The sequence below is a fragment of the Alosa pseudoharengus genome, unplaced genomic scaffold (genome assembly GCF_046254945.1).
Source record: "Alosa pseudoharengus isolate Yale_2024_CS ecotype anadromous, Long Island Sound unplaced genomic scaffold, YU_APseudo_1.1 YU_APseudo_1.1_scf_4, whole genome shotgun sequence".
Lineage (NCBI taxonomy): Eukaryota > Metazoa > Chordata > Actinopteri > Clupeiformes > Clupeidae > Alosa > Alosa pseudoharengus.
In genome coordinates, this window is record NW_027468774.1 from 19,977,590 (window position 1) to 20,000,904 (window position 23,315).

General features: G+C 47.1%; 1 protein-coding gene across 1 annotated transcript; it reads right to left on the reverse strand.

Annotated features, from left to right (window-relative positions):
• Positions 1 to 1,248: 1,248 nt before the first annotated feature.
• prr12b (proline rich 12b) lies at positions 1,249 to 22,595 on the reverse strand. Its single transcript, XM_076265205.1, has 16 exons — positions 22,382 to 22,595; positions 16,146 to 16,303; positions 15,765 to 15,926; positions 10,918 to 15,623; positions 10,579 to 10,761; positions 9,693 to 9,767; positions 8,055 to 8,895; positions 7,380 to 7,882; positions 6,939 to 7,055; positions 6,694 to 6,827; positions 5,495 to 6,447; positions 4,863 to 4,982; positions 4,280 to 4,377; positions 3,704 to 3,835; positions 2,530 to 2,625; positions 1,249 to 2,413 (listed from the first exon to the last, which is right to left on the reverse strand). The coding sequence occupies exons 1-16, from the start codon at positions 22,462 to 22,464 to the stop codon at positions 2,279 to 2,281; spliced, it is 8,496 nt and encodes a 2,831-aa protein (XP_076121320.1). The 5' UTR covers positions 22,465 to 22,595; the 3' UTR covers positions 1,249 to 2,278.
• Between the last annotated feature and the right edge of the window lie 720 nt (positions 22,596 to 23,315).

The window sequence follows — 23,315 nt, forward strand, 5'->3', positions numbered from 1 at the left end:
GAAGGTGCCAGTTCTCTCTCTCTTTCTCTCTCTTTCTTCCTCTGTTCCTCATATACTTTCTGCACATTACTGGGTGCTGCAACAATATTTGCTACAATCATAAAGAAAATCATTTGAAAAGGTATCTGGAAGAAGAATTTGACACATCATAAGAAATGGCCATGGTTTAGGAGGGTTCCATAGTTTTGCAGTGCAGTGCAGTGCAGTGCAGAATTCAGAATGGTGATTAGAATAGCAACAGTTGGGTCCAGCCCAAAAGAGCAACACCAGAGGGTGCTTCGGCGCCACTCTGTGGAAAAACAAGGAGCTGCAGCCAGGAGGTGCTGAAGTCAGAGGAGGACAGAAAGACTGACAGACCAATAGAAATACATGGAATATGGAGGGGGGTGGGGGGTGTCATGAATGACAAAAGAAAAGAATTGTAAACAGAATAGAAAATGCACATGCCTGACCCAGCAAGAATACAGAGAAGAACACAGAAGAACACATAACCTTCAGAGATGGGAAATAGAGCAAAAGACTAGCTGTTACACAAATGAGAATATGTGAATGGTGTCCAGTGTCACGTTGTCATTATAAATGATCTATCTTTATAACACGTTAAGCAGTTGTCTGTATATCCTGTCCCACACCCAAAACACTAGGCTACAGCTTATCTTTCAATGGGTTCTGGGCTGCAGTCGGTAAGGCAACCCCCTGCCAACCCCCCACACTAGGAGAGGAGAGCAGAGACAAAGAGGGACAGCCATCACCAGAGACGTACAAATACTCTACTACGCAGCCCGCTTCATCACCATGGCAACATCACCATGGCAACAAGACACGTTGTTCAGCAAATTCCTCAGATTGGAGGATTTCTATACTTCTGCAAAGGGATTTCGGTCTAATGCTGCAGCAGGCCTTTCTGGCATTTTGTCAAATCAAAAAAAAATATCAGCTTAAAAACAAAATGCATCTGTGTTTTTGTGATTTCTTAATGAGAGACTGGATACCTGTAATCCTTATTTGTTGACATAGAGGCCATAACTCCATGCCATCATCTCAATGCCATCTTTAAACAAAGGAAAATTGTACACCTTTTTACACCTTTAGATCATTTTCTCTTTCTCTGAATATTTCTCCATCCACATTCACTTTCCCACTTTGCTATGATGATGTGGTTTTATGATAGGCCTACTGCTGCTATATTTCAGTGTATTATTTACACAATTCAAATAATAAAAAATAGTCTCATGCAATGTGTCACTTTCCCCTGTCATTTCCATCATTTGAATGTTTTTATTGGCTTCTTTCAAAGACGTAGAGACCCATTTACAGAATACGGACAGGGAGATAGAGGCTCCAGTGAGCAACTGTACAATATTTACACACAGAGATCAAACCGAAAGGTAAAGCTCCAAATAATAATCCTTAATATTAGCATCATAACAACCAACAGATAAAAAACATAAACACTGAACACAGACGTTTTGTACACTTTGAAAAAACTAAATAAAACAAATAGAAGACTGTTACAGCTTCCCCAGAACCACTGCGGTTTCTCTCAGAAAACAAACAAGTAACACTTTTTTTGCTTCTCTCATAGTCTTTTAAAGAACAGAAAGAACACATTGTTTAGCTTAAATACATTTCTCCTTCCACTTTTCTTCAGAATGGAGACATAAAAAATGACATCAGACACTCTGTTTAAGCCACGCCCCCTTTTGCATGCCCTGCCCCAAGAATTTTAGTTTTTAATCACTGAGCCTTGGGCACAGAAGGAACAGGGAATTATGGGTGAGCCATTTCATGAGCACCCCATTAAAATATCATCATTATTTAAAATAATAACAGTAAATTGCCCCGACTTGAGGGAATACTTGATAAAAATGTCCAAGTATAAATAATACAAATCATAATTGTTGATAATACATATTTATATATTTAAGAGGATATGTTTCGCGCAGAACACAGCCGTCAGATTCCGGCTCTCCTGAAGCACAGAACGCCTCCATGGTTTTCCTCTAGTTTTCTGCAGGTGTTCCTCACATTCACTTTTTTGTTCTTCCAATTCTTCCCCTTTTCTGTCTCTCCGTACCGCCTCATCCACTGGTGAAAATGTCAGCAGTATTTGTAAAAACAAAAAAAAACAAAAAAACTTCACAAAAAAATATTTTCACGTCAAATTCTAATCTCTTCAGGAAATCCGACAGCTTGGACCCCACTGGAGAGGAGTGGGCTAATCCAGACCTCCCCTGAGGCTGTGTAATGGTCCAGTCTTTCTCAAAGCTCTACCCCTTTAGGCTTTGGTGCTGAGGGTCAATAGGTCCAGAAAGGAGTTGAAGAGCGTCTCCAACCAGCCCTGATTGGCCATGCACTGCTGAACCACTTCCTCTTGCCCGGGGTCCTCCGCTGCCTGCTCTATGCTGTCCGTCTGAGGGAAGGTCAGAGAAAGGACAAAGGTTAATGAACAATGGGAAGAGAGGGGTGGATGAAAAGCATGATTTGGAAAAGAAGGCTTTAAGCATTTAGATGAGTAAAGCTTCTCACCTCTTTCTTGCAGTGCAGGAAGGTGTGATATTTGTAATGATGGAGAGAGTGGTAGAGACTGTACATCCTGCAGGCCTCTGTGGACAGCTTCAGGTCCTGGAGGAGAGGAAGCAGAGGGTTAACTGGGGAAAACCAATTCATGAGCCAGTCCTTCATTACATGGGAAATAACCACAGGTTGGATTCTAACCTGGGTTCCCACGGGCACTTGGACCTGAACATGCTTTGCACGCTGCAGCCACTTGCACCACAGTATCCCCCCTCATTCCATTATCTTGATACGGCATTGATTTATGCAAGTGTTATCTTGGTGTCTTTCTAGTTCTGCTGGGAAATGGTAGACACTTTTTAGTGGAAAATTACCCATGGGGCAGTGCGGCTCTAATGAGGGGAACTCCCTAAGAACTCCCACAATCCGGGCTGATTCCAATTCCTTGTTGCAGCTTGATGCAAAGCGCAAACAGTTTTGCTAATGCTGCCTGAGGTTGCCTCCATTAATAATTAATTTGCATTATTGCCTGAAGTAGCTTTCCTTTAATTACAGTTCAATGTCCGTGCACAGTGTCAATGAAAAGCAGAGAGATGTTCCAAAACAGGGTGTTTGGGTATTAGCAAAGAATTTAGTGAGAAATATCTGAGCTGTCTATTTTATATGTAACAGAAAAATAAATAAATAAAAGCATTATTCCAAACACCTTTAACATACAGTATGACATGTAGGTTATAGTCATGCTCCGAACTTAAAAGTCTTAATATTAAATGTTGTTTAAGTCGGTATACCTTCCTCAATACACTCAAGTATCATGCCCTAAAGAAGGCATAAGTCACTATGTATGGGCATTTCTTTTATTTTCCGATTAGGACATGTCAGTAAGATAAAAGCATTTTAATTCAAGGAGTGCCTTGTGAATGGTGATTCCCTCTGAGGGGGATGCTGCCTAATTAATATGAACCCACAGAAAAATAAACAAATAAACAAATAAATAAACAAAAACAATGTCCCGAACACCACTGACATACAATGTGAACTGCAATTGCCTCACAGAGGAGGGAGGGACACATATCAGAACTAATTCAGCTCTGAGTGAGCCTGTGACCTTGGGATGTCTGGCACCAAACTTGAGATAGTGGGTCTGAGACAATCTGTCACTCTGACAGTCAATGAGTGGACTTGCCTGTTGCTTGGGAAAGCTCCTCTTGACACGGTTGAGGGTTTTACGGTTGTAACCCTCGCCAGCCAAGTGCACACGCACAGCTCCGGAGTCCAGCGGATCAGCGGTCATCTGGGGGAACATGTGTAGAGCCTCCTGCTCCACAAAAATACAGAGAAAGAAAGAGAGTGCGAGCCACAGGGAGATTAGTCACATAAACATAGACACACCCATTCAAAAACACAGATATGCCCATACACAACACACACACACACAAGATGAAACTGTTCTCCTTGAAACAGGCATAGTAAAATTCTGCTGATTTCCCACAGTTGCTTAAATCAGCTAATTCACAAAACCTGGGAGCTTCATCCCACACTATTGGCACAGAGACCACTTCAGCATGGTACAGCGTCAATGCATCCTCACTGCTGTATGTATGATTCATACAGTTTTATTACTACCGTGGTGGCACCATTTTACTGGAGTCTGATTTTAATATGGCTTGGGTCTAAAGAATGCTTTTAGTAACAATTCAGAGAGACAGACACTTGAGACTTGTCGGCAGAGTGAGAAGGTAGTAAGAGACAGATTGTGTACCTGGTGTTGGGAGCTCATGTTGCCTCTCCTCAGCAGTCTCCTCTTCTGCTCATTGAGGATGCCGTCAATCTTGCGCATGGGCGGGAGATACAGCTCATCTAAGGGAGTGGAAGGTGACGGAGGTCAGGTTTTTCATCTCTTTTACTTCTCCTTTTCTCATTATCTCCCCATCAGGACTCTCATTCCAGTCCCATCATCCTTCTCTCTCCTTCCCTATTCATCCCTCTCGCCCAGTTCTCTTCACATCATTACCACTGGCACTGGATCATCACGTCTCATTCTGTAACTCACATTATAAGTCTATCACTTCCAATGTGCTGTGATTTTCCCCCCTAGCCCCATGTTTCTCTCCTAGTCTCTCTCTGATTACCATTGGTGAACATAAATAATAAATAACATAAATAATAGCATTTGAGTGTTTGTGTGTGTTTGTGTGTGTGTGTTCGTGCGTGTGTAGGTCTGTGTACACATATATACATGTACACACATACAGTACATATACATACATACACACACATCTGTGCACAGGAACATGTATGTGTCTGTTAACACAGAGACAGGTTTTCTCTCTCTCTCTGATTACCATTGGTGTCCTCCAGAGCTTGGATCATATCAGGGTCTAGCGCGGTGCTGACCAGCATCTCCACGTAGCTGCGGAATATCTCCCGCATGGCACGGTTGTTCATTCCGCGGACCACTACAGCTGTTAACACACACACACACACACACACACACACACACACACACACACACGTTACATACCATATTCACATAATGCACAGTTCCTAGATATTCTTCACACTAATAAGATTAATATCCTTTCGTAATGTAGGTCACCAACACCCAAACGCACCCACTGTCTCCTCTGTCTTCCTCACACACACACACACACACACACACACACACACAGCATCTCTCCTCTCTCCGTCTCTGAAACAAAGAGACACACAAACACACACACACACACAGACACTGTCCCCTGTCTCTTAAAACGCAACCATGCACACTCGCACACACGCACACACACAGACCATAAAAAAACACTTTGAACGCACACACGCACACTTACATACAAAGCCATATTACACATAGACATAGAAACACAAAACCACTTTGTACATACACACACACACACACACAAACACCTACCCGCACACACACATACACACACACACACACACACACAGCAGCCCTCTCTCCCTCCCTCCCACTGACCTTCATCTTCGCTGTGTGGCTCGGGGGAGGAGTCGGAGTCGGAGGATGACGCCACCTCCTTCAGCCACTTCTTCCTCTTCTTGGGCGGAGGCTCTGCCTTCACCTTCACTGGCCGCACCCTTGGGGGCCGCTCCACCTTCTTCTCTCCTCCTCCTCTCTTCTCCTCCCTGCCTCGGCCTCTTTCCACCACCACACCCCTCTTCTCCACCTTATCCTGTGGTGCCGTCTGAGGCTTCTTCTCTTTCTCCTTCACCTTCTCCCTCTCTTGCTGTTTCTCCTTTTCCCTCCTCTCTCGCTCCCTCTCCTTCTCTTTCTCTTTTTCCTTTAGCTCCCTTTCTCGTTGTTCCCTGTCTCTCTCTTTCTCTCTCTTCTCTCTTTCCCTCTGTTCCCTCTCCTTCTCTCTCTCCCTTTCCCTTTCTCTCCTCTCCCTCTGTTCCCGCTCCCTCTCCTTCTCTTTCTCTCTCCGCTCTTTCTCGCGCTGTTCTCTCTCTTTTTGTTCCTTTTCTCTTCTCTCCTTTTCTTTTTGCTCTCTCTCCCTTTTCTCCCTTTCTTTTTGTTCCCTTTCTTTCTTCTCCTTCAGCTCCCTTTGCTCTCTCTCCCGTTCTTTCTGTTTATCCTTCTCCCTCTCTCTCTCCTGCTGTTTTTCTTTCTCCCTGTCTCTTTCCCTCCCCTTATCTTGTTGTTTCTCCTTTTCTCTCTCTCTCTCCCTCTCCTGCTGTTTCTCTTTTTCTTTCTCTCTTTCCTTTTCTTGTTGTTTCTCCTTCTCTCTCTCCCTCTCCTGTTGTTTCTCCTTTTCCCTCTCCCTCACTTGCTGCTTCTCTTTCTCCCTCTCTCTCTCCCTCTGTTCTCTCTGCTCCCTCTCTCGCTGCCTCTCCTTCTCTCTCTCATCTCTCTCCACTCTGGGAGGAGTTTGGCTACGGGTAACAGGTGGCACCTTTGGAAGTGACTGGCGGCTGGAAAGGAAATGACAGAGGAGGAAAAGTTGTAATTATCACCTCATTAATTTGACTAATAGTGTTATCATCCTAGCACTTTTCACTGTGCCATGATTAGAAAAGCTGGAGTGCTATTTCAGCCTATGTCTGCAGGTTGACAATAATGTCCCATGGAAATGACACATCCATTAATACACATGAGGCAGTGTTTGAGGGCTGAGCATGCCATCCACATACAGTATGTGTTCAAGTGCAGTGACATACCGTAGTGTGAGTCCAGGGCGATGCCAGGGTTTCCGTGAACACACACGCACATAATCCTTTTTATTGACATTTTCTAGAAACTTCACATACAGACGCTGGTAGCGAATCTTAGCATCACCGAAATATCCAAGGTACTGTGCATAGAAGAAGAAAGAAAAAGAGAGTTCATCCTAAGATTCATTCTTTCAATCACGCACTCATTTATGAATCGATTTGCTTCTTGAGGGATGGCCTGCGAGACTCACGTTACTGGTGGCACAGAATTGCCGCTGCCCGTCTTTGATCTCGGGGGCAAACTTCTGTAGCAGGGCCTTCTGCACCCTCCAGATGGGGGGAGGCTCTCGGCCTGTCTGCAGGGCCAGCTGTGGGTAAGGGCGCAAACACTCAGCTCAGGTCATGTAAAGGTGAATGACATTTAGCAAACGTCTTTATCCAAAGTGACTTAGACTGGCAACTGTGGATTCTGGAATCAAACCCAGGCCACCTGATAGCCAATTGATGACTCTACTGCTGCTGGACTATGCCCACATACATGACATATAACTGTATTAGAGTCTGTGTAGTGTCCAGGACCTCCTTATGACGCTACATCATGACACCAAAGAGGTCAAAGACCTACAATCTACAAGATATTGCTGAATATCTACATGACCGATTCCAAATCTTGCACAAATCATTTGGGATACCTTCAGAGTCCGAATGTCCTCGGTCCGCACCACAAACTCGTCTCGTTCCCTGAAGATGCCCTCCCCTCCGCTCTCGCTGTCGTCTTCCTCGCTTTCGCCCACGATGGCCACGTCGGCCTGCTTCTTGGCCAGGTGCAGCGAGGTGATCTTGCGCATGGACACGTCCTCAGGGGTCGGCGGGGTCTGAGGCTCCGGGCTAAGCTCCTCCTCGTTAACAGCGGTCGGGGAGGAGGAAGGGGAGGGGGAGGAGGCTGGGCTGAGGGGTGAAGGGCAGGGAAGGGCGGGAGGTGACGGACTGTGAGATGGGGCCTGCTGCACTTCCTCCTCCTCAAGATGCTGAGGCTGGGGAACCTCCTCCTCCTCCTCCTCTTCTAACGGTAGAGGAGAGGGGAGGGAAAGTGGAGGAGGAGGAAGTGGGGAGGGAGAGGAGGATGTGGGGGGCGAGGGGGAGAGAGAGGGGGGTGAGGGCTGGGCGTGAGCGGAAGCTGGCGCAGACGGAGAATCTGTGAGGGAGAATGGGAGGGGAAATCACATTAGTGTGGTGATATTTCAATTGACACTATCTTTCATACAGTACAATGTAGCTGTTCTGAGGAATTATAACAAAATGCAAATTTCCAAAGATATATACTATACCACAGCTACCGCTAATAGTGGAACCCAGCTTTCACCTACCTTCAACTCTAGGACGCCCCAGCATCTCATACTCCGGCTCATCCATCTCCTTTTCCTCTGCCTCTCTTTGCTCAACTCTCTCCTCTTCTCTGGTCTTCTTCTGTTCTTGCTCCTCCACCTCCTCTTCCTCTTGCTCTTGATCCTGCTCCTCCTCCTCCTCCTCCACCTCCTCTTCCTCCTCCTCCTCTTCCAGTCTTGGCTCCACCATCTCTGTTTGTTGCTGCTCCTCAGTCTGCTCTGGGGTGGGAGGTTGAGGTTGTGGGCTTTGCCCATTGGCTACCAGTGAGGGTGGTGTCTCTTCTTCCTTGTCCTCCTCGTCTTCCATTGGTTGAACAGGTGTTTGAGTGACAGGCTCAGGCTCGACCTGAATAGGGGGTGGTGTGTTAATGGGCGAGGGGGTCTGTTCCAGATGTGGGGTTGGCGGGGAGGGGGTAGGAGGCGGTGGTGCTGCCACCAGACTGTGCGGCGTGTCGTAAAGCGCGGATATGGCCGAGGAGATGCTCTTCTGCAGGTCCTGATTTTTGCTGACTGAGTCCTCCTCGTCGGAGGAGAAGGACGGCAACGTCTCCAGGTTCCTCTTCAGCTCCTCGTCCAGTCGCTTGCAAGGGCTCGGGCAGCTGCTCAGACCGAGGGACCCCTCCCCTTCACCCTCTCCGAACGAGGGAGCAGGCGGAGGCGGGGGAGGAGGTGGTGGGGAAGGAGACAGAGGCCGGATACCCCCTTTCACAGACACAGGATCCACAGGGTCTACGCCAGGAGTAGGTTGCTTCTTGCCAGTCTTTAAGAAGTCCAGGAAGGACGCCATGAAGCCAGACTTCAGCTCTTGGTTCTTGTCCTCCGTCTGATGAGGAACCATGACAAATAGCAAACAAATGGGGGAAAAAAACAAATGAAGAAGAAATCAGTGAATGGGAAGGACAGCAAATACAACAGAGAGACACATAAACAAGAGAATCACAGAACAGCATGAAAGAAGGATTTAACTTCACTGACAGAAAACTGTGCTTGATTCAATATACACAGAGGATGTGTCTGTAAAATATAATTCTCACGTGACCATTCTACTCTCATTTTTTTTATTTTGCAGTACTTAATTCTCGGCACTACATTAACTCATTTATGTACGTCTGTAAAGGTAGTTCACCTTATCGAACAGCAGAGGCGCTTGAGGGTGGTTGCTATGATTGTGTAACCTTGGCAACTGCTACCCTAGCAACAGCCAGCTCTTTCTCTCCCTTTTTATTGCATTTTTAAGGACAGAGCCATTACAGTGGTTTGTCAATCATCTGAGTGCAGGTCTGCACAATGCCCTCTAGCGGGAGCACCCTTTCACAAAGGGGTATGTACTAACACAAGCCCACATACATGTACAAATTCACAAATGAAAATGGATCATCTGTGTATTTGGGGGTTATATCTGATGCTACTTTGTTGATCCACTTAAAATAATTAATAATGATTTATCATGAGACATTTTTCCACACCCCTCTGCTGGCTTGCCTCCCTCCCTCTTTAAGGAGGGATGTGAGAGCCTAAATTAATAATGATGCACAGAGATGTGTGTGTGTGTGTGTGTGTGTGTGTGTGTGTGCGTGTGTGTGTGTGTGTGTGTGTGTGTGCGTGTGTGTGCGTTCTCACCGAGCTAGAGAGTTTCTGCATAGCTGCCCATGCCTCTGGGGTCATCTGCTCATCCATGTCTCTCTCCCAGGCCATCTATGAGAGAGAACCAAGAACCACAAATCATCACTGTTTTTCTGGGCATTTCACTAAATGCTCTCTACAGGCTACCTGTTGCTGTGGTAACAAGTCACCATTTTACCTCAGTTTACCACCAATGTGTTCTATAGTCTTGTGTTCTATAGTCTCTGTTGATTTTGTATAAGCCTCTGTGCTATTGGTTCCTATTGTTCATTTGGAAAGATCCTCTGCGGCCTACAAATCTATACTATTTATCCAAAGGTCATACATTCTGATGGACAAAGTAACCTAGAAAACCTGGAAAGAAAGCTAGAAATATCACTGGTCTTAAGAGGAAATCACAATTAAATACCTTTTCCTCCCCCTCATGTTCAAAATACATCATGCTGTCATTCAGACAATATCTAATTGATGCTACTTAATTATTCAGAATCTTCAGGCAAGTAACCTTCACAGCAGGTCTTTCATGCTGTATCTGAAACGCACTGGCGCATACAAAAGAGCCTTCTAATCTTTATGGTTATGGTTAAAAAGCTGTTGATCCACAGGTCTTTACATTTGTATGGGATCAGTGTAGCTAGCAGTTAGTAGACAAAACACTGCAAAGTGGTCTTATGATCAGATCAGATGATCAGAGAACCCTCTAAAACACTGAATACATCCTACACAATACAGTTATGTGCATTACTTATCAATTACAAAAATTGCAACAACAAGTGTGCTAGCCGTATTTTCTGACCCAGTAAGTATTCCTAATGCTTTAGCACTTGGCTTCTAGCTTTCACCTAATTGTTCATCTGTCCTCTAGGACTCTACAATTCCTCACCTCTGGGACTTTGTGCTTCATCTTTTCCTGGGCTCTGTTTATGTCCAGCCCACCTCCAGGACTCAGTCCGAGGGAGGGGGCTGAGCCCAGCGATCCATCCGACAGAACCTGGTCAGAGCTGGACATAGAGTCCGTCCTCAGTAAAGCATCCGAAGAGGGCATAGAGGGGATGGGCAGCTTGATCTGTAAAAGTCATAGGAGATGTGAAATGAGAGGGAGAGAGAAATGGGCAAAAGTAAATGGGCAGTAAGTCACAGGGACATTGAATGATAAACACAGCACAGATAAAGCAGTCAATTTAAAATTCATCAGTGTCTGAATTTCCATTCGATGACTCACCTTGATGGGCCTGATGGGCTCCTGGTGTTGTTGTTGTTGTTGTTGTTGGGGCTGTTGCTGGGCCTGGTGCTGCTGTTGTACATGGTGCTGCTGCTGGGGATGTAAGTGCTGCTGAGGGTGTGGCTGCTGATGTTGCTGCTGATGCAAGTGCTGCTGTTGGGGGTGGTGGTGCTGCGGTTGTTGCGGGTGGTGCTGCATCTGTACCATGTGCTGTTGCTGTGGGTGCTGGAGATGTTGGGATTGGTGGTGGGGGTGGTGATGCTGCTGCTGTTGCTGTTGTTGTTGCAGGTGGAGGTTCTGCCCTTTGTTCAAGTCTCTGTGCATCTCCAGCATCGGATCCTCCCTTTTGCCCCGACCCCTACCTCGTCCACGCCCCCTTCCTCTGGTCTCACCCCCTACAGGTCCCATAATGCCTTTGAAGTATGGAGGTTCTGGGAGAGGACGAATTCGAGGTCGGCCCCTTGGCCGTGGTGGTCCCTCACGTTTGGGTTTAGTTGGCTTCCTCCCTCGCTTTTTGGGGCCTTCCCGTGGCAAGAGCTGAGGAGGTGGCCCTAGAGAGGAGTATCCAGATGACTGGCAAAAGTCCAGGTCACCCATCAGTGGACTCAGGGTGTCCATGCTGGAGCCAGCACCAGACTTTCGGCAGCTAGACACCAAGTCAGGAAGTAGATCTGGAAGGCGACGGCTGTTCAGGCGGATGTCAGCAGGTACATTGGCTTTGTCCTCATCATCCTCAAACTCATACTCCTGGGCGTAATTCTTCTTGACCTGGGGCTGTGAGTTAGGGTCTCTGCGCTGCTTCAGGAGATGGAAGGAGCTGGTTTTGAGGAGCTTCTTGGGCCGAGAGGAGCAGAAGATTGGAGATGTCAGTCCCCCAGTTCCAGAGCCTCCTCCAACTCCAGGGCCACCCATCATCTTGTTTCCAGAACCATCTCCTGGGCCAGTTCCTCCCAAACCCATCCCAGGGGTCTGGGACTGAATCAGACCTAGTTGCTCAGTGTTGACAGTGGATGGAAGCTCATCGGTCTTCAAAGAATCCAGGTCCAGATGCATGGTGCTATTTCCAGATTCTGAGAGGCTATGACAGTATTGCTCATACCCTTGGTCTCCATGGTGACTCATCATATCATAACCACTGCCATCTACACCTGCTTTGACAGGATCCATACCATCCTGTCCTGTGCCACGTCCTTCAGACATTCCATCATGTCCCCCTGGCACAGTTGTTCCACCTCCTGGTCCTGCACAACTAGACTTATAATCTTCTGAACAAAACATATCTTCCATACCAGGGAAAAATGACCGGTCCTCATCTTGGAGCAAGGAATCTGGGAAGCTTATGGACGTCAAAGGCATGAACCTCGGTTGTTGCTGCTGGTTCTGACTCTGAGAAGTTTTAGCCACTGGGCTTGTGGTGTTAAACTGGTGCTCCTTGAGCTGGTCCAGTTGACTTTGGGAGAGCTGAGGCTCAGGATCCCTTGACTGGGCTTGAGTCTGTGGCTGGGGGGCTCTTGAGGGGGGCTGCATATGGTGGGGGTGTTGGTGGGCTGAGTGGTGGGGGTGTGTCTGTTGAGACAGGTGGCTATGTTGATGGGGGTGATGGGGGCCCATGTGGTGCATGTGGGAAGGAGCTGATAAACCCAGGTCCGGCTCAGAGAGGAAATCATGCAGGTCCGATGCTGTTTGCTGGGGGTGATGGGACTGGTGATGTGGAGGCATCCTGTGCTGTTGCTGTCTGTGATGATCACCACTCCCCCCATCTCCTCCTCCCATGCTTCCATGACCACCTCTGTCGGTGCCAGCCCCTTCTCGGCTGTTGGTTCTGGAGAGGGAACGCTCCAGCATATCCAGAGATGAAACCGAGTTCTGACTTGCTTGGCTCTGGTCTCGTTGACTTCCACGCCCATAGTGGGACTCTAATGCCTGGGACTGAAGTTGGAGCTGCAGCTGAGAGGTCTGAGACTGAGTGTCCACTCCCCCAACACTTCCAGCTCCTGAACCTCCTGTTGGTCCCATCATGGCCTGTTGGCTCATTGAGTGCTGCTGTTGCTGCTGGGAGGTCTGCTGGGCCTCCATTTTGTTCCGAGTGGTGTGAGAGAGAACGGACTGCAGAAGATGGGCCGGCTGAGACTGCTGAGATTGGTCAGGGGGAGAGTCCATCAGGGAGAGATTGGACTGGGATTGGTGCTGCAAGTCAGGGGTTTTCCGCAGATAGGGTATTTCCGTTGGGTCAGGGGGCTTCTTCAGCTCTATGTGGGTCTGTGAGAGCGAGTGCGGGTGAGAGTGCTGGGCATGCTGAGGGTGCTGTGTGTGGGACGTGTGGTGGGCATGCTGGCTGTGCTGGTGCGGAAGATGGGAGTAAGGGTCACCCCGACTATAGTGGACCACAGAGCCCAGGGAGTCGTGTGGATGAGGGTGAGGCGCGTGGGGATGAGAGTGTGGGAGGGAGTCAGCATTTCCCCGACCCCCACCAGCCCCTGCTCCTTGCAGCACTCTGTCACTCTTGACCTGTTGGTGGTGATGGTGCTGCTGCTGTTGATGCTGATGCTGTTGCTGTTGATGCTGCTGCTGCTTCTTCAGTGTCATTTCCAGACTCTCCAGACCTCCTGCTACACCGGTCCCTGAGGACCCAGGAGCTGTGCTGTTAGTTGCACTGTTGGTGCGGATCACACTTTGGAGATGGTACCGCTCCTCTGAGGCCTTATTTAAGTCATAGGCTGAGAGACCTTTGCCTCCATCTCTGGACTGGGGGGCCTGCTGTGGCTGCTGCTGTGCAGAAACCTGGGGCGGCTGGCCATGGTGCTGGGAAGAGTGGGGCGTGGGGCTCTGTGCATGTAACAAGTGCTGAATTAAAAAGTCATCATCATCCTCCTCTTCCTCTTCCTGGGGCCGCTCTACCCCCAGAATGTCGGTGTCAGGCTTAGGTTTTGGAGGGGTGGGGTGATACGATTGGGGTGGTTGGGGTTGGGGACCTCGTGTGTCTGGGTAGCCCTGGGGAGAGGACAGGAATGGAGGGGAGAGGACAGACGAAAGATATTTGCTACTTCCAGCTCCCCCAGGGGACTGGGCTGGGCGTGTGGGTGCCGGAGAGTGCATCCCTGGACGTATTATGCCAGACCCATTGGAGGGCGATGGGCTGGAATCCGGAAGATGATATGAGCTTCCCCCACCTCCACTCCCAACACTGCCTCCACTCGAGCCACTGCCCCCACCTCCAGAATTACCTCCCACTGACCCAGTGGCACTCCCTGCGGAGCCTGCCCCACTGCCTGAACCCAGAAGTGCAGGGGAATGTCCCGGACCACCAAAGCTCAGTGACGGGCTTCCTGCTCCTCCAAGTGACGGGGGCAGAGAACCATATCCAGATTCTGAACCATACACCACCTCAGCTGAGAAGGATCTCCCGGTCCCCCCTAAGCTACCATAACCTTTCCCACCACCGACAGTGCTAGAGCTCAGGTCCTGGGCCTGGGGAGAGCTGAAACCCCCATATGGCTGGGGGAGGTGGGAGGCTTGTGGGTGGCTTGGAGAGTAAGACTGCGACTGCTGCTGAGGTGGTGTCTGACCTGGTAAACCAGCAGAGGGTTTGACTGGGGCAACAGGAGAGCCATAGGCAGAGAGGCAAGGCTTGGGAGGTGCCTGCTGTTGTGTGGTAGAGGAGACCGGCGGAGGGGGTGGTGGAGGAGGAGGAGGTGGAGGGGCTGACTGAGGCGGGGGCTGTTGTCTAGAGGGGGCAGACGAGGAACTGGAGGATGGGTTGGGGTTGGAATTTGAAGAGGACGCGGAAGAGGAGGAGGAAGTGGAGGAAGCAGAGGGTGGTGTGTGGGGTGTGTGGGGCGTATGGGGCGTGCGGGACGAAGAGGAGCCCGAGGAGGAGTAACCACTGCTAGAGCTGGAGCTCTTGCTCCCTTTGCCCACTGCTCCTCCCGAACCAGCCGATGAGGAGGCTGAGGAGGTACTGGAGGAAGTATAGGGGGGCTGGATAATGGGTCGGTAGACCTGATCTGACCGCGGCGATGGTTTGGGGTCTGAGGACGGACTCTGATCCCCCAGGGGGCTACAGGACATCCCTCCATGTCGGTGGTGGGACATCTGCTGCTGATACCCTCCCGCTCCACAGCTGAGGTAATGCTGCAGGGGGTGAGGGGTGGACGAGGGAAGCTGGGACTGGGCAGGGGAGGGACGCTGGTAGTGTTTAATCACACTATCCTGCCTGGGCAAGGCCCTCTCTTGGCTGGGTGGTGGCTGTGGTGGAGCTGGCGCGGAGGAGAAAACAGAGCTGTTGTACAACTGGGAGGACTGGTCCTGTAACTGAGACGAGAGCAGGTTGAACTGGGGTGGCGGTAAGTGCCGTGCAGACGAGGAGGTGGGAGCCTGCGGAGGTGGAGGGGGCCCTCCAGATGGATCTTGAGACCCTCTGTAGGCTGCAGCACTCTGGGAGGACAGCAGCCGATCGAAGCCTAGGCTGGACTGAGAAGGCGTTTTGATGTGCAAAAGGGGATCGTGGGGCGACAGAAGGCCATTGGAGGTGGGGCTGAAGGTGGGTGTGTCCTGGAGTGAAAGCGATGAGGTCACCCCTGGGAAAGAGCGGCCTGAAAACGAAGCAGGGTGCTGATAGGCTGACAGGGCTGAGGAGGAGGGGAAAGATCCGGAGCCAGGGAGGGCACCAGAAATGAAGAGCTCAGCCGGGGCAGTGGTATGCATTGCTACACCAACAAAAAGAGACAAAAGAGAAATGGATAAAACAAAAAAAAAACACACATAATACTTAGACTGATACAAATACAGCATCTATCAAATATGACTTGTACACAACAACTGTATAACTCAGTGGTCCCATAACTCACCCGTCTGCCAGGAAGGGGTTCGGAACTGTGAGAGGAGGGAGGAGGCAGAGGGGGGTGGCTGCGGACCACGGGACTCCAGGGCAGATATTAGGTTCATGACGGATGCATCTGGACCAGAGGGACTGGTGTGATGCAGCCCAGCATCAAACAGACCTGACAGACCTGGGAGCAGAAGGGATGAGTCTCTTCAGAGATATATTTATATACAAAAACAAAGCAACATTTACAAACAACATTTACACAAACATGTACTCCAGTGCAACAGTGTTATGTATCTGCATTCGGCTAAGGACCAGAAGTATCACGTTTGTTTTCTCTTATTGAAGTGATAAACTTTAAGTTGGCCAAAGGCTCTGTGCTGGGACGATAAGCCATCCTTACCCAAGCTCCTCCCTGCTGCCCCCCAGGATCCACTCTGTCCGGAGCTCCCCGGATGATGATTGGTTGCATAGCCCTGCAGGGGGTGGGGTGTGCCGTAAGCTTGCCGATGGAGAAGCTCTGTGTCGGGATGAGAGGACCTGGAGCTCCCATACACCAGACTGCAGAAGATAGAGAGAGAGGGTAGGTGCTGTGTAGTGGTCCTACAGTTCAGCAATTCTTCATTTCTTCCCATTTTGATTAGGTAAAATAATATGGTGATTTACAGTGAATTATGTGTTAGGAGTTAGGAGAGTCCTTGGTAAGACAGAAGAACATCAGCACCCAACAAGGACTCATGGCAAAGATATGAGTAAAAAACAAAGACCTCTATGGCAGACATTCCACTCTTGCCAGCTATTTTCTTTTTTTCCCCAGTTTGTTATTGCTGTTTATACAAAACCAGAGAATCAGTTTCAGTTAGGTTTGTTATTTTCTCATTCACTCCTTAAATGAACAATATTGTTATCTTCAACCAGAGGGATCAGAGTAAATCCCCAACTAAACCCTTCCTGGTTGCTGACCCCTCATCCTCCCCCTGTTGTCCTGCCTCACTAGTAGATTACGAACATAATCTGTCTTTATGTATCCACATCCTCACTTTCCCTCAAGAAGGACATGTGGTATCTGTCCTAATGCATTCTGGATCACACAAGTGAAATTCATAATTCATAAATACACAAACTCATTTGGAAGTTGAAATTCTCATCTTTGATGGCCTCGCGGACAGGGACCAACATTACGTCTGCGCCGAGTACCATTCTGCATGTGGATTCTCAAGATGAGATCACAGTTGGCACACAGCGTGACCCGTCTCTGCCGTTCTAGAGAGGATGTGATTTGTGTTCCTGTCTGGGATGGGAGGGTTGGGAGATATCTCCACCAACACATCGGCAAGTTCCAGCTGTTTGCGGGATGCCTTTAAAACCTAACAGAGGAATCTGTGAAGCAAGTGTGCTTCCCACTTACTCGGCACCAACGTGAGGACACTCCCAGCACACAAAAGGAACGATGCAGTCTGTTTGATTTGCATATGTCTAAGGAGGTTTGTACTGCACCCCTCCTTCCTGAGAAATTGCAGATGCGGTAAATCAGACAAAAAGCCTAAATAAATTTAAAGTGCAAACACAATACCGCAGCTAGCTAAACTGTGTTAGATTTCAAGGACTTAAGCCAATCCTGTGACTGGTCAATCAACTATTGCTTTCAGGGGTGGCAGGCTATTGCCAGCACCCCCTCTTCTGCGTCGGTCAGAGACGATGGCAGCTGGGCAGGACTACTGGACGGAGAAACACTGCTCTCATTGATGAATCCTCAGCTCTGGCCTTCAGAGTCAATTACAGAACACCTCCCACACTCCCCTGCCTCCACTGTGACCGCAGCTCAGTCAATCTACACCACACTCACGGGAAAATCCAGTTTAAGAGGCCACAGACATTGCACGCGCACACACACACACACACACAGACACTGAGACAGACACACACAAACACAGGTGTCCCTTTCTAGATGGTGGTAGCTATCCACAGCAACACCATAGTCAAGTCAGTGAATAGATGCTGTGATTTTCCACTCCAATTTTGATTGATGAAAAAGATGATGAGTCCAACCATGTAATTTGATGAGATAGTTGCCAAACACAAGTAATTAGGTTTTACGCTTTCAAGGATTGGCTTCACTCTTAAGCCTACTGATTGCCCTTGAGTCTCTCTGACTTCAGAGTGATATATTATGTTACGATTCAGTGCAATAGGATACAGGTGGTTCCTAAATTTATTTGTAAGAACAATGTCGTAGAGGGCAGAGTGTACAGCAAAATTAACAAGAGATACAATTCAGACTGAAATGTTCCAGTTGAACTATGCATTATCTAAAATATTGACGTTTTACATAAAGTGATAGAATGAGTTAAGATTAAATTACGAATGAAATCTAAGAAAGTAAAACTCCACCTACACCTCCTACTTTTGATTTCTTCATCTACTTGTATCTCAGTATCTCCTGTTTATTTCTTTCCCCTTTATTTAAAACACCTGGTCTCATGGACACACACACACAAAAGGTGGAGCAATTTCATGCAAATAGGTCCATCCCAGCTGTAAAGACCACTCAGGATAAGACAACAACAGCTGTCAAGACAAAATTGTGGTGGGCATTTGGGTAGTGGTCAGTTCATCTTGTCAGCATGTGGGCCTGTACTTCCTTACATCTTCACCTCTCACTTATCCCCTCACTGCAGCCCCCTGGCCCTTCTTCATCATGTGCCTCACCTACCATTTTTCTGTCAACTCCTTTACCCCCTCCTCTCTGCATTCGAACCCCCTCTCCCTTTATCTCTTTCTCTCTCTCGTTCAATTTGGTAGACAGTAGTTCTCGAGCAGTGAAAAGGAGCAAGAGTGAGCACATCAGAGATGAATTAGTCAGCTCAATTAAATCTGCTGGACGGAGCCACCTCTAATGATGGCGGAGATAATTCCACATAGAGCCCCCTAACAAGTACATGCTTTTTATGGGCAGCCAGAAGCCTCCATTCATCAGGACCCATCGGTGCCACCATAAATATAAAAACTCCTGAGTAACATAACAATATTTGAGCTGCTTCAAAGGGTTATCTTAACCACAGACTGAGCCCCATTTTCTGTTTGGATACCAAGCTGACCTTCACATTGTTTGAATGGAGGGTGCCATCTGACAGAATGCAAAATCTGAATGCAAACATGTACTGCCAAACAATTACTGTTTTCCACTAACAGTAAAATGCTGTAATGAGAAAAAAAATATTATGACAATTACTATAGCTAAAACATGGTGCCGAGCTGCTCACCAGCCGAGAGATGCCGATAAGTGCCTTGCAGAATAATGATTATGGGGATCACAATGATTATGATGTTTTTCTCCCCAGAACTTCTAGTTGATTATTCAGGTACTGTAGACATGCTAGTGGCAGTAGCCTATTGATTATGAATGACTGCAGGTTAATTGACTTATGGTGCTATTAGTCAATCATGTAGTATTACTGTTTGGAGAAGCAATCTATTTGCAGTTTGAGGAAATGGTAAACATACATTCCCTTGGAACAGATTCAATGTGCATCAAAACATAAGGTCGATGAGGGAAGGAATAAGGTTTATTTTAGCTTTTAGAGAAGCTTAGGTGTAATAGAATTATATTGTATGGCCTGCCAAACAATGTTTTGTCTGCTCATTCAAATTCCAGTGTCTTACACAAATTCACATTGGACTGTGTTTTTACCGGGAAGAATATCTCTGCCATGATACCCTACACTTACAGAATTGCCAGTGAACTCATTATTGCAACACACTTCTGGTTTAAGAATAATTTCAACAGAACAAGAATGTTACATGGTTTCCATATGGGTGCAATTGACATGGATGACAGCCTACCATTAATGGTGGCTGTCACTGTTTATAACAAGACAGAGCACTGGTTTCAACGGCACTAATTCTATACTTGATAGCAATGCTAGCTAGGGCTGCTAGGTCTACTGATGCCGTTGAGAATCATGACCATAAAGACACTCACAGCAGCAGCATAGCATCTGAACACTCAATTTAGGAAAAAAAGAAAAAAAAAAACTCCCAAGAGGCTGATACAGCTGGGATGAAAATATTGTCACAAAGAATAGATAGCTGTAGAGTAAAGAAAGTACCATAGCCTGTTTTACATTTTAACACCTGAACAGATAGAGATAGAGATGAGACAACAAGAACGCCTGAACATAGACCCATCATTTAATACAGCCATTGATTGATCAGCTTGATCAGATTGATCAGCCGGTTGATTGATTAATCTCAAATGTGCTGTCCACTTAGCATCTTGTAGTAATTTAGGGCAAAGTCATGTAATTTATGAACATTTCATTTAAAATAGATATACATTCCTACATTTCCTAGAATTGAGGATACACAGTGTGCATTTGATTCAGATAATTATAGGATAGGCTACACATTTCATAATTAGCAACAATCCTAAAAAACAGACCTGAGAGACAAAGTTTAATCAACAAGCAGAGGTGGTTGATTTAAAATTAACATGCATCTGTACAGTGAGCTACTGATGTTTGAAGCTACACGGCAACAAGGCTATCAATTAGTAGAACACCTTACCACTTCATTTTTGTTGAATATATAGTCAGAAACCCTGGGCAAATGCTCAGTGCAGTATACTATCATAATTTGCTCAAAATATGCTACACAGATAGGTAATGCATGGCTGATCATCAAGGGGCATTCATAGGCCTATGTAAACTATGCATAATGCAGGTTACTTTGGGCAGTTGCTGGAAACATTAAATACCCTTTCACTCATCTCAGTAGCCTATAATAAAAGAGAGTGAGGCTTTTATTGGGGCATCTGGTTCGCAAAATAGGCATAGAAGGAGAAATACTTCTGCAAGGCCTATTATGTCTTTGCAGAGACGGCTACATCACTTTAGTGAAGGACGAAATATTGTTCCGCCAACCAAACACTAATAATCTACAGCGCGCGTCTCCAGGTCCCCCCTCCATTGGTGATGGATACATGAACGCACAACCAGGATTGATTTGGTTGTCACGGCGACTAGCTACGTAGCTACGCAGCCGGGCAGCCTTTGAAATTCACAGGCCGCGAATCACTGAGAAAGAGACGGTTCGAGTTTTGCAAATGGAAACGCAAGCTAGCTGGGCTGCAGTTCAAGAAAGTAGGCTCCCAATTTATAAGTTAGAAAACAAAATAATTGTCAATTTATTTAAATATCAATAAACTAGCAGTATGTTGCAAATTATCCCGCTAAGCTCCTTCCTTGATGTCTTAAATTAGCTCAATAGCTAGCTAGCTAACACTGCAGCTTCTCATCACATTACCGCGACTAACGCGAGTTTGTAGAGATCCTACTGGTCTGTCAACCTGGGCTCTGTATGTAGTTTACCTGACAATCTGTTTCAAATATATGTTTGCGCTTATATAGACTGTGTAGTTCTTTGCCACGTAATGTTAATGCTCTTATCCTGATAGTAACGTTACATTCTATCAAATAACGTTAGCTAGTCACGTCTAGAACAACAGTCGATTCCCTTATCCGAGAGAGCATGTAACATTATCCAGCCTCTATGCATAGGTATGTCTTTCAAAATGCCTGGAGTGGGTTTGCTAAGAATTGAATCTTGTAATACGAAACTTGCTTGACAACTAGCGTAGTCAAGCCTTGTCTACCACCCTGCATCAATACAGATCCATATAATTTCCAACCGTTTCGGTTATAAATCATAAGGTCACAGTCCGAATATTAATGTGACTCGGGAAATGAACTCCAGTCTCGTTATTAGTCGCCAGTGAATTACTGTCATGCTTTAGTAACGTTAGTGCTATGTTAACGTCTTACGCAATGAAGTCTTTTATACATGTTTAAACGTCAAACTACCCTAAATAGCGCAAGTGTTAATGTGATGCTGCATTGTTTACATTAATGTTTGTAATCAATAAAAACATAACAATTACCGTTATAATCAGCTGCATTTGGATCGAATTCTAACTCAACTGGCTTGCTATTATTGCTCAAATATGTAGTATTGCACCATTGTGCATTTCTCGAATTAAGGCCGTTCCGTTTTGCAGACACATAGCCTTGGTCATAGTGCCAAGCTGCCTACAGTAGCTAGCACTCCTGGCATCGTCAAAATGCATTTGATTTCTGTGATTACATGCCTCCCAATGCCGCCTTGTCAACTCACATTGCAACCCATGCGCGAGCTGAGACAACTACATTTGCATCACAGGAGTCAGTGGACGTAATGCCCTGCATGCTCCCCTGTGAACACAATGAACGTTTGATTTTTCATTTTTGATAATACGCTAGGAAGCTAGCCAGCTAGCTCGCTCCGATATCCTTCATCCCATCCCCCTTCTTTTCGCCCCTCTCCCCCCTCTTTTTCTGTCTCAGTCTACCTTCCGTATTAAGCATTGCCTCTCAATTGCATTCCTTGCATTTTCTGGACACCCCCTCCTCCTCCACTGATAATGACAATAGCCTGCTGATAGATACACCTGGACCGTATTAATGTAATCACTGCATAAGAAGGAAATAGGCTATGTGATTATGGATTGCAATGCGTCCATAGGTATGGCATTGTTGCAGCCAGCTAAAGCGTGTTTATGCATTCAGTGTATGAAAGTCCACTTGCACGGGCACAACCGCCTACCTTGCCTTTGCTGATCTCTCGTAACTCCATCCCGTTCCAGCGCCCAAATCTCCGAATCCTGTTCCAGGATAATTTCTATCCATTAAAGAAAAGGCTAGGAATGAAGATGGAGAGACAGAGGGGGGGAGGGGAGGGAGGAATATCCTAAATTGTAGACACTATCACACCCTGTATCCTTTCCTCTGCGCTCGGTGTCTGTTTATTTCTCCCGTTTCACCAGCAAGTCCTCAAGAATGGGACCAGCTTAGAGGGGGAGAGGAATGGAGGGAGGAGAAGAAGGAGGGGGAGATGGAGGATACAGAGTGAGGAGGAGGGGGGATGGGGGGGGTGTCACACCAACCACCACCACTACCACAAAAATCCGGTTCCCGTCTTCCCTCCCCTCTCTTGCCCCAGTATATATTTCAGTGCCTATTGTCCTTCTCATCAGACAGCGGAACGGCTGATGCTAGAGTGTAGGCATAGTGGACTCTCCTGCCATTGCAGTCTATTAGAGCCATGCGCTGGTGCTTCTTTCTGTCTTCTAATAGCGTAGTCTCGTAATATTATATTATTAGCACTGGCACCATGATGTTGTGCTACTTGGCAGTAGCCTGTGCCTTCTTGTACAAAATTGCTTTCAAATGTCGTTATTTGAAATTGTATGCATTCAAAACACACACCTCAGTCGTTCGGAAAGTGAATCTGGGTAAATAGACACACGATTCTACAGCGTAAATACCAGAATTGATTTAGCCTACCTCGCAATCAAATGTATGGTTTTTCACCAATTAAAATATCTGTAGTAAAGGTATGTTGCATTTTTTGTACGATTCACGGACAAGGCAACAGTACTGGCTCGCTGAATGACTGACTGGCTGTCCAGCCGACTGACAATCTTTTCGTCTCGCGCGCCCGCACGCCCCCCTCTCGTTCTCCCGCGGAGCGCGCCCAG